Below are 17946 nucleotides of genomic sequence, written 5' to 3' on the forward strand. Positions count from 1 at the left end.
CTGTTGAATTTGTTTATATATGTGCACAGCTTTAACCCAGTTGAACCCCACCATTGTATCACTAATGTTGAAATGTCCCAATAACCTTCCTGTTGGCTTCCTCATCCGTATATAAAACCCCCACTTCAATTCTGACAGGTTGCAGCTATCAAACAAGCACCTTACAAACCAATCCTGAACTTCTTTTCTAGTCAGAAGTACCTCTCACTGAGTTCAGTGGGATTACTACTGGCGAGATACTTACTTGGAAGTAACTCCCACTGAAATCAATGGGATGTAAGCACTTTCCACTTTTTACATTGAACGTATGGTGGAAGTGGCATGCACGCTGTCCCTGCTCCGGACTTCAGCTTAATGTGTGAAAAGATCTTGCAAGCATATAATTGTATGCACCTTAGTATCTTTCCATATGATCAAGACCCCTGCTTTTCCACAAAATCAAGACCTCGCTCCTCCACCCCACAAATCTACACATTCAATCTAATATGTGGAAAGTCCTCTTCTTTGAGGTATGCAGGTTTAGAACTGAGTTATAAGTCTCTCACAGATTTGTTCAAGTGTACCCTTTTCACTTTCTAGCCATGTAGGTGCTTATCTTTTTTGCTGTTCTTTCTAATTGCCCAATGACAATTTCTAGCTTGTGTCTCTGGCAAATCATATGACTTGGATCCAGAAGAGACAGGAGCAGTGCTGGAATTATGGGGGAAAGAAGGGGGAGGGAGCTAAATGAAATCCACAAGACCTACCCCTGACTCCTCCCAATTTTATTCAGATCATCCCCTGCCAGAGCCTTCCAAAAGCAGTAGCTAAGAGGCCTGTCAGAAAAGTAACAGGGCAGGCCTCTTCCGTAATTAGAATCATAAAGTGGAGGTGGTTTAGAAGGCCATCTAGTCCAGACTCCTGCTGGATGCAGAGCTAGAACATCCTGCCATGCTGAAAACCTCCAGCCAGGGAGAGTCCACACCTCTCTAGATAACTGGCTGCAATTACCAATTGACCGCACAGCTCTTACCCTCAAGAAGTGTAATCTTCAACTAAAATCTGCCCTCCTGTAACTTAAGATCTAGGGGTTGGACTCGATGGTCTTATAGGCCCTTCCCAACCCTACTATTCTATGATCTAGCACAGCCCTCTGGGGCAATGGAGAACAAGCAGTGAACATGGGTGGATCTGCCTAGACACCTATGTAAACAAAGCTATGTACACCTGGAGACAAGACTGCCCTCCTCAGCCAGGTACATAGCCACAGAGAGATAGGATGGAAAGATCCAGGCGTGGGGATGTGTGTGCATGGGAGACCCTTGCACAAGGGCCAAATCATCTTATCCTACACAGTTTTCTAAAACATTAGGTAAGATGACCAGATTGTAGGGCTTCTGCCACACACCCACACACAATTTGAGCACTGGACAGGAGCATTGAGATTCCAAAATGCTTACTCTTTACAATCTTTGTTTATAAACAAAGTAACTCGTACATTAAGAGTGCAATCCTATGCATGTTTAGACAGAAAAATGTCCTACAAAAAAGGCTGGCTGGGACATACTGGGAGTTGTAGGTGCTGGGGCAAGCTGGGAGTTGTAGGCCTTTTCTCTTTCTAAACATGCATGGGATTGCACCCTAAATGCCTAAATGTAATGTTTCTGCAGCTTATCTCTTTCCTTCCCACGCTGGCTCACCTACAGCAGCCACCAACTACCTTTTTTATTTTCCTTAAAAAGAACTTGCTGTTTTATTAATCTATTTGCTTTTATTGTAACTTTTTGTATTTTAATTTATCGTATAACACTCTGATATCTCTCGTTGGGGAAATAAATGCAATAACAACAATAATACAACTCTATCCCAAGAACCAGTAAAGAAAGGAGGCTCCTCCAGCGAGCAGAACAAGTGCTGGCTTCAGGGCATCCTTTTTTTCCAAGCACAACAACAGAACGACAGCGAGCTTTTAACCCTGCTCGTTGAAATCCATGCATTCGTGTGGAACTACCTGGTGTTTTTTGTTTTGTTTAATTAATTAGGCTGCCACCCTATGCATGTTTAGGCAGAAAAAAGTCCTACAACTCCCAGCATGTCCTAGCCAGCCATGCTGGCTGGGAAATGCGGGCACTTGAAGGACTTTTTCCTGTCTAAAAATGCATAGGTTGGCAGCCTTCATCATCTCTCTCTGAGTTTCCATAGTGATAGAGGTCATAACCCGGAAGGGAAGCGGCCATCTTGCGAGTGACCCCGAGATCAATGCCGGGAGCGGGAAGAGGTGGGGTTGAAGCCCCTGAAACGCAACGCAGCCGCCTCGGTGAAGGTATCGAAAGCGGCAGCTGCCGGGCCTTTGTCCCTCGCCCCTTCCCACCGGTGAGACCCCGGCGCTACAGAAATGCCCTTACCCCGGGACCCTCCTCCTCCCCACCCACCCCCGGCACCCAGCTCGGAGTTAGTAGGACGGTAGAGGTTGCCTTCCCTGGCTCCAGTTTCCTCTCAGGGCCATTCATCTTCCCCATCATGCACTCACGGATACCCCTTTCCTCTTTAGGGTACGTGCGGGGAGGACAGAGAAACTGACTGACTTGCCAAATGCCTCTTAACGTCACACACACACGCACACACCCCTCCCGAGATTCACAGGGTCTTGGTGCTTGTTGGCATCGTTTTAAAAATGCTGGCGGAGCCCCTAAGCGTTCCTGTACCCCCCAATTGCGCTACAGTGACTGGAAGGAGACAAATCGGCCACAAGCTGTTTAATCATATCAACTTGCTTTTGGGGAGCCGTGTTGGGATTTTATACCTAGCTTTGCAGGAGACGTGCCTGTACGTTGTCTGTAAAAAGGCACCCATGTATTTCCTCCTGGAGCTCTTGATTTGAGAGATCCTTTGTTAAAGTATATTAAAAGTGTTAATATGTCAGATGGGGTCTTCTCGCCTCTTCTTTTGGAGAAGACATGGTGAGCAGTCTTGCAAGAGACTGCATTAGGAACATAGGAAGCTCCCTTGTACAGGTCAGACCCTTGGTCCATCTAGCCCAGTATTGTGGACACTGACTGGTAGTGGCTCTCCAGGGTTTCAGGCAGGAGTTTTTTCAGCCCTACCTAGAGATACCAGGGGATTGAACTTGGGACTTTCTGCATGCTAAACAGGTCGTCTACCACTGAACCATGGTCCTTTTCCTATTTGAAGCCATCATGAGGGAGGAGCAGCAGTTAGGCACCCCCCCACCCCCTCCATAGTGCCTAGGTACAGCTTCCAAGTGAAAGCCTCCCACCCTCCAGGCATTAACTTCCAGTGCTGAGGCCATCTGAGAGAGAGGAAGCCATAGCTTCTCCACTTTGCTAAGATCCAGTTCTATGACCTGCTGAATTGCTGCCTGTCATGGTGATGTAAAAGGCTTTGGAGAACAGAAAGTCAAGACCATCTAAACCATACCGTAAAGGGAGTGCTGTTCACATTCTGCACAGGCTTTCCATCAATGGAACAAAGTTTCACAGAGTAAGGCAGAGGACCATCCAGTAGGAGGGAGGTGGAGCCAGGGTGAGGGAACGCATAAGGGCTGGGAACAACTGTGGTGGATAGGTATGATTGAGTGGGTTAGAAGTGTGTCGTTAAAAGGAAGATTATTGGTAGCCTGGACCAGAAGCACTGCAAGTTGATTCATCATTTGGAAGCATATTTATTTATTTATTACATTTTAATCCACCTAATAACTAATGTTTTCTATCATGTGTACAAAGCTAAATTATCCTACTGTGTATATGAAGTTAATTATCTTTTGTAAGTTGCCTTAGGAGGCCTTTGTCCTGTAAGGTGGCATATGAGTATTTTTCATACATACATACAGAAATAATGACCAGAAATATACGTGGATGTATTTCTCTTAGTAGCTACTACACTAGTAAGATATAATTTGGCCAAGGTAAAGACATAAAGGGGACGGCAGAGGATGAGATGGCTAGATAGCATCACTGATGCAATTAATATGGACTTGAGCACGCTCCGGGAGAGAGCGCAGGACAGGAAGGCCTGGCGTGCTATGGTCCATGGGGTCACGAAGAGTCGGACATGACTGAACGACTGAACCACAAAAAAGACATATATACGCACGTGTACACACACACACACGCACTATATATATATGTATGTATGTATATTCATTTTCTCTGTTCTGTATGTCTTCAGTTTACCCTTCACTCTCCTCCATGGCTGCGTGGACCCGTGAAGCAGTGCTGAACCTTTATCGCAATCTGTTGCGTCAGGGACGAGGCCTGCGTTACACCGATCGTGATTTCTACTTCAACACAATCCGGCAAGAGTTCCGCAAGAACCAGCATCTTGAGAGTCTCAAAGATAAGGAGAGACAGCTGGAAAAGGGCCAGGCTTTCTTGCACAGCAAACTTGGGGGTTTGATTTAAAGTCTTCCCTGTCTTCTCCTCCCTCTTTTTGGGCCCCTTTTCCCTCAGTCCCTCTGGTCAACTGGGCTAGATGGTTAATACTGGCTGTCTCTGAAAAAAAGAACCCTGAAAGTGCCCTGCCTAGATCCCTGGGAGTGTTCCCCTTTCTTCTTCACAGATGAATTAAGCCTTAGGTAGGTTATTTATAGCCACGTTGTGCTCTTCTAATTATTCTGTACCTTTATAGCAGGGGTGTTGAACTCAGGCCCACAGACTAATTCTTGCCCTCCTGGGGTCCCAGTCCAGCCCTCCAGGGTTCCCCAGATGACTATGCCATCCAGAAATGGCCTCACCCTTTGCCCAACCACTGATCATTTGGTAGTTTCTTGGCTTTCTTATTTTTTTCTCTAAAAAATGCCTTAGTCACTGGCAGTAAGAGCTTTAAGCTGAAGTATGCTGGTATTTTGGGTGCGTTGGCCTTGCCCTTTTGTCCCCACACTCTTTTGCTTTTGTCCCAGCCTACCACTGTAATGCAGCCCCCAAGAACTTATCTAAAATTGAATTCAACACCCCTGCTTTATAGAGTATTGTAAATCTGTCCTAATTTGAGTATCTAAAAGTAACTGGTCTCAGATTTATGGGAGCAGGGCAGTTCTAGGAAACTTTCAGATGGCATTGCAAGGAATGACCTATATATGTCGATGGTAAGAAATGAAAAATGTATGTGCTGCAGAGGTTGGGGAAACTGCTGGCTAGATTTTGGGGGGTTTTAGTGGAAGGATTTGGCCTTACCCAGTATTGTCAGCTCTTATTATGACTCCTCTTAGGACCTGAAAATCAATTTACCAAAATGAGGTCACGTCATTTAAAACTTCAGCTACTTCTGTCTAGAAGAGCCAACAGCTATTTAGATAACTAGTTGCATTTGCCTTGGGAATTTAGTTGTATTTAGCAGTATTTGGGGCAGTATAATGTGAAAGAGAGAGACTTGGCTATGGATGTTGAGGAGCTAGGTTCAAATCGTCACTCAGCCATGAAGTTCAGTGGATGGCCTTAGGAAAATCTGAGCCTAAGCTATGTCAGAGGTCTTCTAACAAATGACGTAATGATGTGTGGTAGAATAGATAAATTGTGTCAATTAATTATTAGCTTCTTCCTAGTAACAGCCTATGGAACAGAGTGAGATTCAAGCTCAAAGCAGGAAGCACTGGAAAAATGAAATGTGTCAATCATTGTGTTGTTTTTCTCTTCCCATGAAGGAGCGATGGCAGGCGCTGGAGAGCGCAAAGGAAAGAAAGATGACAATGGCATTGGCACAGCCATTGATTTTGTATTGTCCAATGCCCGACTTGTACTGGGCGTGGGAGGTGCTGCCATGCTGGGGATTGCCACCTTGGCTGTCAAACGGGTAAGAGTGAACACAGTGGATGAAGGGCGTGTGTGTGGCATGATTTGTGGGTGCTGAAACGATACAACAGTAGGATGTAGACATGGGGGCTTTTGAATGGATCACACAGTCCATTTTCTGTTTTCTCACATGTCAGATGTATGACCGGGCAATCAGTGCTCCTGCCAGCCCTACCCGCTTGAGCCAATCAGGAAAGAGAAGCTGGGAGGAACCAAGCTGGCTTGGATCATCATCACGATTACTGAACCAAGATATGAAGACTAATCTTAGTCGTTCTCTGCAGACTCTTCCCACTGATCCTTCAGCTTTTGAAATAGGTGAGCAATCAAAATGGAGCAATCAAAATGCCACAAAACAATGTGAAAACTTTCAAGATCTGGAGAACTCTACATCAGGTTAGATAGTACAAAAACCAGGGGATGTGGAAAAAAAGTACGAAGATGAGGCCAGGTGATGTGGCCATGAGGTCTGCAACTTGGTCTAAGTCTTAAAATGGAGACAGGAGACTGATAGGTGTTACTGGTAGGTGTTCCAGGTATCAGATTATACTTAGCATTCTGGGACAAAGAAGTAGTGGCTGACCCCCATTTTTGAAAACATAAAGGCCAGCTGTAACTCAGATCTGTCCCATGCCTTAGGCAAAGCACACAGGTTCCTGGATTAAGAGCGGAAGTAAAGAGAAACAACACTTTTTTATATTGGCAAAACCAGAGATTAATTTTAGGTGGTGCAGTAGGTGATTAAGTCAATTGAAGCAAATTGCATAGTATTACTGGCGTGGCTATGTTCATCCTTTACATATCATATTCTTGAGTTCCCGGCATTGCAGAAGCCCCCAATCAAGACTAGTAACCTTTGCCCTCATGTCATTTCATGACATAAGCCACCCCCTGAAACTTCTGTTTGTCTTGGGAAGAAAAACTTATCGGTGCCTGTATATTATTCTCCCAGGGCAAATAACAGCTGGGGTAGGGGAGTTTTTAGTGAAGAAAATTGCATGAGAGAAAGGGTTAATTCTCATGTTGTAGTCTGGATCAGGCCCCCCCATTGCTGTTCTCTTTAAAGAAAGATCAATGAAACAGAAATGCAGAAGCGCATTTTTCATTTCATCTAGTTTGACTCTTAGGGCACAGTCCTGTGGCAATACCCATAAGGATCCGAACGCAAAGGCTTATGGGCATTCTATGCAGAGTGGAAAGGCCTAGCGATATGTCATATCCCTGCTTCCCCAGTCCCCTTCCCACCCACAAGCACGGTCCCTTTATCCTCTCCCTAAGGTCCTCTTTGCGACCTCACATAGGCAGCTGGTGTGGTTCTTTCTGTACCAGCGGGGACGGGGAGGGGAGTGTGGATTCCTGGATCTGGGGTCAGAGTGCTGTCTCTGACCTTGGATCCAGGAATCTGGATGATCCTATCCCCACCCCACCCCCACCCCGACTCTTGTCTAGGGGCCATAGGATTGTTCCCTTAGTCCGTTTAGAATATTTGACCAGCTGCAGGAAGATGCTAGCTTTATTCTTGGAGGACCAACAAAAAAGTTTTTAATTACTAGAACATCTATCATATTTATCACAAAATGGGCTATTGGAGGACATTTAGGTTATAGCCCCAAATATACATCCTTGGAAATAGATTCAACTAAAATCAGTGGGACTTGCTTCCTAAAAAAACCCTGTTCAGGTTTAAGATGTTACTGGGCTCTGTTGATCCCTAATTGTTGGAAGTAACTTGTCCTGCTTAAATTTTAGCTTTGGAAGTTTACCTACTACATTTCTAATTGCTGACATAGTTGCTAAAGTCCACTTTTTCTGCCTTTCCTGCTGTTCAAAGCAGATTCAATTCATTGCAGGTTATTTGCACCTAACAAGTCATTTGCAGTGAAATATTGGGGACTCTCTCTCTCTTTCTGCTTCTGTCACTAACCTGACCCTGGCAGATTCAATAAAATCCATGAAGCATAAATCATCTGCCAAGAAAAGCCAGGTGGAGCTGAAGAAGTCCCGTCTCCGGATGTCCTTGCAAGAGAAGCTGTTTGCCTATTACCGAAGGAAGGTGGCCATCCCAGCAGAAGAGCAGGCCAGGGCCAAGCAGGCTGCTGTGGATATCTGTGCTGAAGTGCGTGGTTTCCTCCGTGCCAAGATGCCAGACATGCCTCTGCGTGAAATGTACCTAAGTGGTAGCCTCTACGACGATTTGCAGGTAACTTGGATGGATAAGGAAGTGTTCCAGTATTCTTCAGTAAGAATAATGGAGGTAGAGAACCTTCAGGCTTCCCTCACATTTGTGATGTCCCACCATCACGTTGTTGTGGTTACAATTGTCTCTTCTGCTTCTCTTGATTTTTCCTATGATTTGATCTTGCATAGGAAATGATCTGCACTCCCTTTCCCCTTGTTCTGTTTTATCTTTCTGACCAACATCCTCATCTCCATATTCTGTTCCTTTTGTCTCCTACCTCTGTTCCAGAGAATCCAGAGCCCTTTCATATGTTTCGTATCTTCTGCTCTTCTCAGCATATGATAATGGGCATGGGAGCCATTCCTGCGTGTTACCTGGATGAATGGATGGCTCTTTGAGCAATTCAGAATGGGCACATTCAATGGAGGCTGGTGGCTCATATTTTGGTGGGGCTGTGAGTCCATTCTGGGTTTAGGGAGCTATGTATGGTGCTGACCCTTCCTCAAAATAGGTCCAGCACCTTGGATAGCTCCTTTAGAGTTCTGGCTGGTTTTGACTAAAACCCAGAATGGATTCACAGCCCCACTGAAATTGGAGTCACCAGCCTCCACTGGGTGAATTACTCTTGAGTCACCATCACAGCAAGATGCACATGTACAGTATTTTGTCTTGGATAAAAGTAGAATTTGAGGCCGTCCCTGAACACTAGTAGTTTTTAATGGTGATAGTGCTTTCCTCAGAAAATGGGATATTAGCTTTTGCCAACTCCTCTCTTTAAGTTATTTAAATTTCTCTCTGGCTTTAGGCAATTTCAACTTGGGGAAGGACCATAACTCAGGAGTAGAGCCCATGATTTGCATGCAAAAAGACCCAGGTTCATTTTCTACCATCTCCAGGTTGGGCTGGGGAAGCCCCTGTCTGAAACACTCAAGAGCTGCTGCCAGTTAATGTAGTCCAAGGGTGGAAAGTGTGGCCCTCCAGATGGTGATGACTGTAAATCCCATCAGCCTTAGTCCGCATAGCCAGTGGTAAGGGATGATGGGAGCTGCAGCCCAACAACATCTGTAGGGCCATATGTTCCTCACCTCTGGTGTAGACAGTACTGAGCTAGATGAGCCAGTGCTCTGACTCAGTATAAGGCAGCTTCCTATCTTCTTCCATTAAATGCCCTTGGCTATTACGTTGCATTTAGCATAAGCTAGAACAGTTGCATTTTATTTCGATGAAGCAATTCTGATGTATAGTCTGTATGTTCGTCAGGTTCTTAGAATTCTTCTCAGACTTTAGTTAATGCATTCCATTTAAAGAGTTAAGGGTAGGCTACAGCACACTTAGAGCTGAACACAATGACTAAACACAGAGAACCTCAAAACAAAATGTACCAGGTGTCCTCAAAACCTCAGGTAAACCTCACCTACATGCAAGCTTACTCCGAGCTACTAAAAACCAGACAAAAAACAATCTGTCTTTGGTGCAAACCTAACAGGATAGAGCTGCTGAACTGCGAATGCCTGTCCACCTGTCCTCACTGTGGGCATGTGGGTGCAATAGTCAATATGACTCTTGAAGCGTAAACTCTGCTTTTATTTCCTTCTGTTTTCTCAGTGATTTATGGCGAAGTATTTCTGATACAAGCATGTTCTAGCAGGACATGGAGCATCATAGAGATCCCAGCTGAGCTTGTCTTTGCATTCTAGCTATCTATCCCGATGGTTGGTTTAACCTTTAAGGGCCTTGGATGTTTAACCTCTTGCTTTCCTTTCCCTGGCAGGTTGTGACCGCTGATCACATCCAGCTAATTGTTCCTCTGGTACTGGAACAGAACCTGTGGTCGTGCATTGCCGGGGAAGACACCATTATGAACATCCCTGGCTTCTGCTTGGTACGTCGGGAAAACCCAGAATACTTCCCTCGTGGTAGCAGTTACTGGGACCGCTGTGTGGTGGGGGGTTATCTCTCACCCAGGGCTGTGTCTGACACTTTTGAAAAAGTAGTGGCAGGCTCCATCAACTGGCCAGCTATCGGGACCCTCCTAGACTATGTGATCCGTCCAGCAGCGCCCATGGAATCTCTAACTTTAGAGGTCCAGTATGAAAGAGACCGGCGCCTTCTAATAGACTTCTTACCATCTGTGACACTAGGTGACACTGTCTTGATGGCCAAGCCACACCGACTGGCCCAGTATGATAATCTGTGGAGACTCAGCCTTCGGCCAGCAGAGACTGCTCGCCTACGGGCCTTAGACCAGGCTGACTCTGGCTGCCGTTCTTTGTGCCTCAAGATCCTCAAGGCCATATGCAAGCTGAACCCTGCACTGGGTCATCTTTCTGCCAGCCAGCTCACCAATGTCATACTACACCTGACCCAGGAGGAGACTGACTGGTCACAAGATGTGCTCGCTGACCGTTTTCTTCAGGCATTAAGAGGGTTGATTGGATATTTGGAAGCAGGGGTTCTTCCCGGTGCTTTGAATCCCAAGGTGAACTTGTTCTCAGAGCTTACTCCTGAAGAAGTGGATGAGTTGGGCTACACCCTGTATTGTTCCCTTTCGGAACCAGAGGTCCTGCTGCAGACGTAATAGCTGCCTTATGTATGAGAATAGGGTTAGCGCTATCATCCATAACAGGTTCTCTGAACCTCCTGAGTGAGAGATGCACACCCTGCCCCATTATTTTGGCAAGTCCACCTCTGTTTTTTAATTATACTGGAGTAGGGGGGGTCTACTGCATATCTTGGTGCTACTGGTCCAGTTCCACTAGCCTCATAGCAACTGTCTGAAGGGGGAGGAAGTGATGTGGAACTGCTGTTTGGTCTATTATAAAGTATTTGCTGATGCCCCACCTGCCTACCCAACACCTTCCCCCAATACTATACAGCTTGCTGGAGCAAAAGCTCACTCCTACCCTGCAAGATGTGGAATTGGGCCAGTAAATTACTGGCAATTTTTAGAATCACTTAAGTGAGGTGATTTTTCCCTGCCAGGGTTTTGCCCCTATTCTGTTTTTTGTTTGTTTGTTTAGATCCCTTCACACCCAGAGGTACATGGCAGTCTGAAATAAATGTTTCAATAGAAATATTTATAGCAGAGAATGTATTTGTATGAGCTCTGCACATTGATTGAATTTTTTATTATTTGGAAGATGGGGGTGGGGTGGGGGAGTGGTTCCAGAGAGAGAGAGAGCATTCGCACATTGCACAATTTTTCACAGCTGCTGAGTCTAAGTGTAATCCCGTTGCTGGGAAGCTGAGTGTATATTATCCAGGGTATACTTCTCTGCCAATCTGGTGTCCTTCGCTATGCACATGTGGTTCTTTTTTCACCCATATTTGAAAAACTGCTAGTAGATCCCTAATGTGTCTAGAAAAACGTAGGGAGAGTAATTTCCCATTTGCTACTATTGAGATCACTTGTCCACGTGGCAACTGGCTTAGAAGGTAAGAACTGCTAGGGAAGAGCCCTTCCATTGACCTCTCTTGTGGCATAGAACAAGGAAATCTGAATGTAAGAAGCCATCTTCTCCTGGATGGAAATACATAAGGTCCTTGAGCACTGGACCTTGATCTTCCATGTGTTGGCAAACTGGGAACTGATGTGCCTCATGTCTGTAAAATTACTAGCCAATAGGTAGTTACAATGGTAGAGGTTATTGGGGAAAGCAAAAAAGAAGTTTGATTGGAGTATATACATTAAAATTATGCTTCATATACATTTAAAGGGGATGGTATATTTTACATTTAATCAGTTTGACCCTGCTGCTTTTAAGGAGTAATCAGCGGCAGCTTGTCCCATTAAGTTACATTACCCTGCTCTTTATATCTGCCTGCTCCCTGGGATGGTGATACAGCCCTTAGGGAGTGGCCACTTACTCTTAGCTATATCTCCTTCTTTACAGGCATGAAATTGGCACTGACTGTGAATGTGTTATCTCTCAGGAATACTTGTTTGTATTACTGCTGCCATCACCAAAAAAAAAAATTAAGAGGGTGTGTTCTGAGTGGTAAGACTCTGTCTAACCTGCATGGCAAGCATTGCTATAGTTGTATACATATAATTCTTCAGATATAGCTCCTCTGTTTTCACATATAAAATACCCACCCTTGCCATTAAAAGGCAGTGTGGATAATGAGATAATTTGCAGGTGTGGGGAGTCGGGAACAAGTGCCCTTCCCTACTTCTTCTTTTAAAGGCAGTGCTTATGTTAACAAGGTAAACCTTTAGCGTAGTTCCAGAGGGAAGGCTTTAATCCATATTCGCTATTTATGGAGGGGACCCCCTTTATGTTGTCTTTTCAGATCAGATTGTGTGCTAGATGATATTTGTTTGCACAGCAATGAAACTGTGTTGCAGTTATTTAAGGCTGATCAGATTTCTAGCCAAATAATTGGAAGGTTGCTTGTGGGTGTCTGGTAATTTGTAGCCTGGAAAAACACCAGGTTTTTTCACTCAACAGTGGGGCTGCGGTTTTTCCAGTGCTCTTCAATTAATCTTTCTCCCTTCTCAGCCATTCTTGCAGTGGGAGTTTTCTTGCCACCCATGCTGGCAAGGAAGTTTGCAGAATATAGGTGGACAGAGACCTTTCTATGAATAGATAGCTTAGGAGTTATATGAAACCTCATTTTCACCTAATCTGCATTCTCCCTTTTCCTCTTTCCCATCATTCTGCTGCTTGCTTCAAAGTTGCAGCATGTTAGGAGATCCTGAAATGGTGTCTTGGAGTAGGAGGGAATCTAGGACGTCCTGCCCCTCCACTCGTCAAATACATATCATTACATGCTTGTTTTAAAAATAAGCACTTTTACTTATTAGAAACATATTTAATAGATGTTTTGATCTTGTCTTGTTGCTATCAAGCTTTGAATGTAGGCTTAGGCCATCTCTGTTCTCAGCAAGACATTATTTTGTGTTCTTCACTTTCATCACTTTAGCTGTTCCTTTCTAAAAAAAAAAAAAAAAGTAATGAATTGTCTTCCTTTGAAGTTCCTAAAAAAGGAAGGGGGTTTGAGCCTATTTCATAATAAGACAGGTGCTCCTAATTCCACATGCAGCAAATGAGAGACCTTGCCATTGGTACTCAACACGAAGTCCAAAGCTGTAATGTTCAAGAGAAAGTTGTCTGGGTTATCCCTCATTTCTGTAGAGGGGGATGCATCTTGCACAAGTGTTGAGGTGTCAGATTGTATGGGAAAACTATAAGAATCTTGCACTAATGCTGCTGTGTGAGTAGAAAATCTAGTCTGAAGAATTGTTAAACTGAAGCCCATCAGTATTCACTAAAAATGCATGCGAGTATATTTGGTAGTTATAGCTAGGAAGGTTCAGTCTTAAGTATTTGTGGATTCCTCAGAAACATCAGAACAAAGTATAGATGTCAATAGTGTGAAGTGCAGTTTATGGCTGCTTTCCTAAATCAACGGAGAAGGGAGGGCCCTGGCATCAAATGACTGTCACAGGCCCAGAAGCCTGAGCCTGCTCTTGACTTCTTGAGCCTTGGGAAAGCTTTGGATCACATAAACCCATGTGATTCTTCCCTGAACTGCAGGGTGGGGACCAGCTGGCTCAACAGCACATTTTTCTTGCCCTCAAACTTCACTATTGATCTTCCAAGTCCTATGAAATTCTTAACAGGAGAATTAATTGTGTACATGATAATGGGTTTCTTCCAATGTTTGTGTGCCCATGTTATTGAAAGAAAAAGAATAAGATATTGGAGACTCTCTCAAGCCCTAAGGTTATGTAAGGGGGTTGGAAGAGGAAAGTCTCATGCATGGTCTGTGACAGTATGTGGAAATTGTGAAATAAAAAACTTTCCACACCCATGTAGGTTTATTTAAATGTGTACAAGATATGCTGTGGGTTTTTCCACATTCTCTGTGTTGGGTGAGGGGGAAGTTGCCTTGTGTGCCAGTTAGATTGATTAAAATCTTGTAATTTTCTTGTGCTATCAGCTGTTAATGCCCAGGGGAACTCAGAAAAATGTACTTAAGCAGTGCTGTGGTCCATCTACAATTGTGTACAACTCTTTAAATAGCACTTGCTGATTTTTACACACAAACCAGCAAGCAGTAATGGGAAACTGGTCGCCTCATGCTGCCTTGTGTGGTTTGCTTGAATGCCATGCCGTAGCTTTACAACAGCACTTCACCTTGGGCTTCGTGAAGGTTAAAACCAAAGTGACACTTCCATATTACCTTGGAGCAGAAGTTACAAGAGTTACTGCAGAATCTGGCACAGAATATGCCTTTATGTGTGTTCCAGTGTTTACTTCTTAGAAGAGCAGTTCTCTGAAGGATATATCTAACCTTCAGAAAAGGGGAGAGCCAGTGTGGTGTAGTGGTTAGAGTATTGGACTGGGATTCAGGAGATCCCAATTCTAGTCCCCACTTGGCCATGAAGCTCACTGTGTGACTTTGGGCCAGTCACTGACTCTCAGCCTAACCTACCTCACAGGGTTGTTGTGAGGATAAAATGGAGAAGAGGAGGATCATGTAAGCTGCCTTGGTTCCTTGGAGGAAAAAGGGTGGGATAAAAATGTAATAATAAATACTAAAATATCTAGGCAGCTCAGAAGTCAAAAGGGGACAGGGCTTGAGCTGAGATTTCAGAGCTCTCAGCTTTTGAGCCTAGCACAGATCCCTGTCTTCCTGTCCTTCAAGACCATACTTCCTGCCTCATGCCAACATCTTTGCCCTCTTCCTGTTTTGCCATGTTGCTAGTTACCCAAGATTGTGATAAGAACAATATGCATGCTTAATCCTTGACTATAGAATTGATGTTTCTTTCACATCTGGTTTGGAGTTCTTTGTGTATGGAGTTCATCCATTCTTAGGATACCATGCCCCCTATAGATTTGCATTGTGATGAAAGTCCCCCACCATTTCTGTTGGAGAGCAACCAACTTCAAATTACCCTGATGAGTAATGAGAAGAGACACATGGCATGGCATCGTTACTGCCCTGAAGCAGATTGTTCATTATGCACCTTGCTAGAATGTAGCCGCCTGTCTTCCTCTCCCTACCCTCAACCATGAGCTCACACCTCTGGGTGGGTGGATGTCTGCAGCTGCATAATATAGTTTCACATGCATTAAGGGATTTCTCTCCTGCAGGTTTTCTGGCTACCTGGTCTTTCAACTTCTGCTGCATGCCCCATATCTCTGATTTCATTCCTTTCCCAGTTACAGCTTTTGGCTTACTTAACTCATCAAAGCCTCAAGAGAGCCCTTTTGCTAGTTCCAATGGCGAAATGTTTGGCCTGGGCAGCATAAGAGACCTGCATGATAGCAACTTCTTCGGAGACTTCCAAATCCCCCGTCTCACCTCTTTATGGGTATAGCTAAGGCCCATCAAAATGTTGGATGGCAACATCCCTACAGGGGCTTGGGCCGAGTTCTTTCCAGACAGATCTTTTACTAGCACAGCCTTCCCCAACCTATTGCCCTCCAGCTGTTTGGGAAGTTAACCCCCATCAGCCCCAGCCAACATGGTCAGGAGTGCTGGGAGTTGATATCCAAAACATCTGTAGAGCACTAGATTGGGGAAGGCTGAACTAGAGCAACCAGTAATGGGTGAACAAATGAACTATGACCCCTCTCCCCTGGGAATGTGGGTAGGAGAATTCCTGCATCACTTGGACCACCATTGCTCCTCACCATGGTTTCAGTGGGGTGTGGAGTTCATACCAGCTTTTCCAAACCTGTTGTAGCTAGCTGGGCCACACAGCCAATCCCCAGCACCTCCAATTTAAAGGAACAGGTAGGAAGTGAGGTAAAAGACCTCTGCTTAAGATTTTGGGACAGAATCTCCCTGCCAGAGGAGACTATACTGGGCTTGAAGGACAGATTGTCTGACTTGGTATAAGGCAGTTTCCTAAGTGATATATAGAAAGAAGATATATGTGGGGGAGTGGAGAACTATAGTGGGGTGGAAGTGAGGGATTAATGGGAGGGGGTTCAGAGATCTTCCTGATCATAGAGAAAAAGGGGGTAACAGATGGGACATAAGCGAGACCTGTGGTGGGGTGATGCAGAGAGAAAGAAGACATGAGATAGAACAGAAGGGATCAGAGAGACCTGCAGTAGTACAGAGAGAGGAGAACCTGCTATGAGATGCAGAGAGAAAAAAACTGATTTATTTTAACATGAATTAAAGAAAACACTTGAATCAGAGAGCTTCAGCTATTGGATAGTATAGAAATGTAATAAATAAATATAGAAAAATGTGAAAGTCACCCTTAGTTATTTGAGTGGTGCACCTCTACTTTACACCATGACCTAGATTCATGATCAACATTTGTGATGAGAATTCTTTTACAGTGCTGCTGCACAACATGAATGGAATTTAACTCCCTAGAAATATCAGATTTTATTTTTTTTAAGCAGTTCCATCCTATGCATGTCCACTCAGGAGTAAGTAAACCCCATTGAGTCCAATGGGGCTTGCTCCCAAGTGAGTGTGTGTAGGGTTGCAGCTCAAAACAAGTTTCTAGCTCTCATGGTTGCAAAGAATGGAAAGTGTGGAAATCGCCAAATGAAGGCTTGTAAGTCACTTGGCAGTTTTTCCTATGCACCTGCAGAGCAGGAAAAGGTACAACCTGGCCATCCAGGCAGTCACAGGACCTATCTAATGCCTTCTTGGCCCAGATCTGTTAAGGCAACAGGAGCTGACAACCTGATAGAACTGCTGTTCTCAGGGTTGAGTGGAAACCATGACATTAAACCGCCTTAACCTTTGTAGGACTTTGTCACAATTTTGCAGAAAAGGTTGCCCTGTGTGTCAAATGCTCAAATGGTGGGCACATATGTGGACTCTCAAAATTACTTCCAAAAGAAGTTAAATGATTCAATGAGGGCAGTGCAGTGCCGTGGTTAGAGGGCTGGGGTTGGATGTGGGAAGGTTCATCTTCAAATAAGCTCTGCCTGTTCCCATTGCTGTGAACCTATGACAAACAGTAATGGGTAGAAGCTGACCTTAATTACCCGGTGCATCAAGGCAAAGATTGGTCATCTGTATGAATTTATGTCCTTAAAACATGGTTTAGTTCTTATTTTTCCATGGGATGGATGGGTTGCTGAGTTGGCCATCAGCAGTGTAGTAATTGCCATCTAATAATGGAAGGCAAAGTGTGGGTGCCCTTGGGTTCAGTGAGCTCACCGTAGCACAAGACACAGCCTACAGCTGTAATGACAATATTTTAATGGTGATTCAGAAGAAAATGAAACACAAAAGAGGAGAAGATGGAAGGTTGTGCAGTTCTAGGAACCCCATCACGTGGTGATTGCTTCAAAATGTAGAAATGGATGAAACTGTGTGTGGGAGGAGTAAGAAGGACTCCATTACAATCCTGCAGAACTTGACAGCAATAGTATCCTTGCCTGAATTGGTATTTTTCTTACCATCTTTCTGTATTTAGATAACACAATTGTATGCCTTGTTGCCTCTTGCACTCAAATAATCTGTTATACTTCTGCTGTGTTACAGTTATGCTACAAGAGGATGGAATAACCACAATTGCTGCTGCAGTATGAAGCACAAACTAGAAACGTGGTTGTGACATGAGATATAATCAGGATTTTCATAGTTCCCCTCTGTTGATCAATGGGAAGAATACTAGACAGTGCCTGAGTTTCCCCAAATGTAGCAACACTTCCTTTTTCCCCAACAGCCCAAATCTGCCTCCAGTTTGATAGGTGGGAGTGGATTGTAGCAACAGGGTAGGTTATAGGAGACAACACTGTTCTGTCTTGCTTGTTGTTCAGTCGTTCAGTCGTGTCCGACTCTTCGTGACCCCATGGACCATAGCACGCCAGGCCTTCCTGTCCTGCACTCTCTCCCGGAGCATGCTCAAGTTCATATTCATTGCATCCGTGATGCTATCTAGCCATCTCATCCTCTGCCGTCCCCTTCTCCTTTTGCCTTCAGTCTTTCCCAGCATCAGGGTCTTGGTGAAGAGAGGCAGTTGATAATCTGCAAATTAGATCCATT

The 17946-nt window shown here is 44.5% G+C and overlaps 2 protein-coding genes across 3 annotated transcripts; both read left to right on the top strand.

Annotated features, from left to right (window-relative positions):
- Positions 1–2221: 2221 nt before the first annotated feature.
- On the top strand, positions 2222–4400 carry MIURF (mitochondrial elongation factor 1 upstream open reading frame). 2 transcript variants are annotated; one of them, XM_084809887.1, is made up of 2 exons: positions 2222–2352; positions 4168–4400. In XM_084809887.1, exon 2 carries the CDS (start codon positions 4188–4190, stop codon positions 4398–4400), a length of 213 nt encoding a protein of 70 aa, XP_084666013.1. In that variant the 5' UTR covers positions 2222–2352; positions 4168–4187. The 2 variants fall into 2 exon arrangements, with proteins under 2 accessions (XP_084666013.1, XP_084666011.1); XM_084809885.1 differs by having other exon boundaries at positions 2222–2302.
- Positions 4401–5643: 1243 nt separating this feature from the next.
- On the top strand, positions 5644–11970 carry MIEF1 (mitochondrial elongation factor 1). Its single transcript, XM_084809882.1, has 4 exons — positions 5644–5787; positions 5924–6104; positions 7724–7986; positions 9737–11970. The coding sequence occupies exons 1-4, from the start codon at positions 5644–5646 to the stop codon at positions 10541–10543; spliced, it is 1395 nt and encodes a 464-aa protein (XP_084666008.1). The 3' UTR covers positions 10544–11970.
- Positions 11971–17946: the final 5976 nt, after the last annotated feature.

Source organism: Heloderma suspectum, chromosome 7 (genome assembly GCF_057233095.1).
Source record: "Heloderma suspectum isolate Gila_16-S chromosome 7, 16-S_ref, whole genome shotgun sequence".
NCBI classification, from domain to species: domain Eukaryota; kingdom Metazoa; phylum Chordata; class Lepidosauria; order Squamata; family Helodermatidae; genus Heloderma; species Heloderma suspectum.

What these genes read in the sequence shown, in the direction of transcription:
- MIURF (XM_084809885.1), top strand. Translation starts at nt 2,239, where the DNA reads ATGCCGGGAGCGGGAAGAGGTGGGGTTGAAGCCCCTGAAACGCAACGC. An exon ending in ACGCAGCCGCCTCGGTGAAG is followed by an intron (nt 2,303 to 4,167) that starts GTATCGAAAGCG and finishes GTATGTCTTCAG; the next exon opens with TTTACCCTTCACTCTCCTCC.
- MIEF1 (XM_084809882.1), top strand. Translation starts at nt 5,644, where the DNA reads ATGGCAGGCGCTGGAGAGCGCAAAGGAAAGAAAGATGACAATGGCATT. An exon ending in TCCTTCAGCTTTTGAAATAG is followed by an intron (nt 6,105 to 7,723) that starts GTGAGCAATCAA and finishes TGACCCTGGCAG; the next exon opens with ATTCAATAAAATCCATGAAG. An exon ending in GCCTCTACGACGATTTGCAG is followed by an intron (nt 7,987 to 9,736) that starts GTAACTTGGATG and finishes TTTCCCTGGCAG; the next exon opens with GTTGTGACCGCTGATCACAT.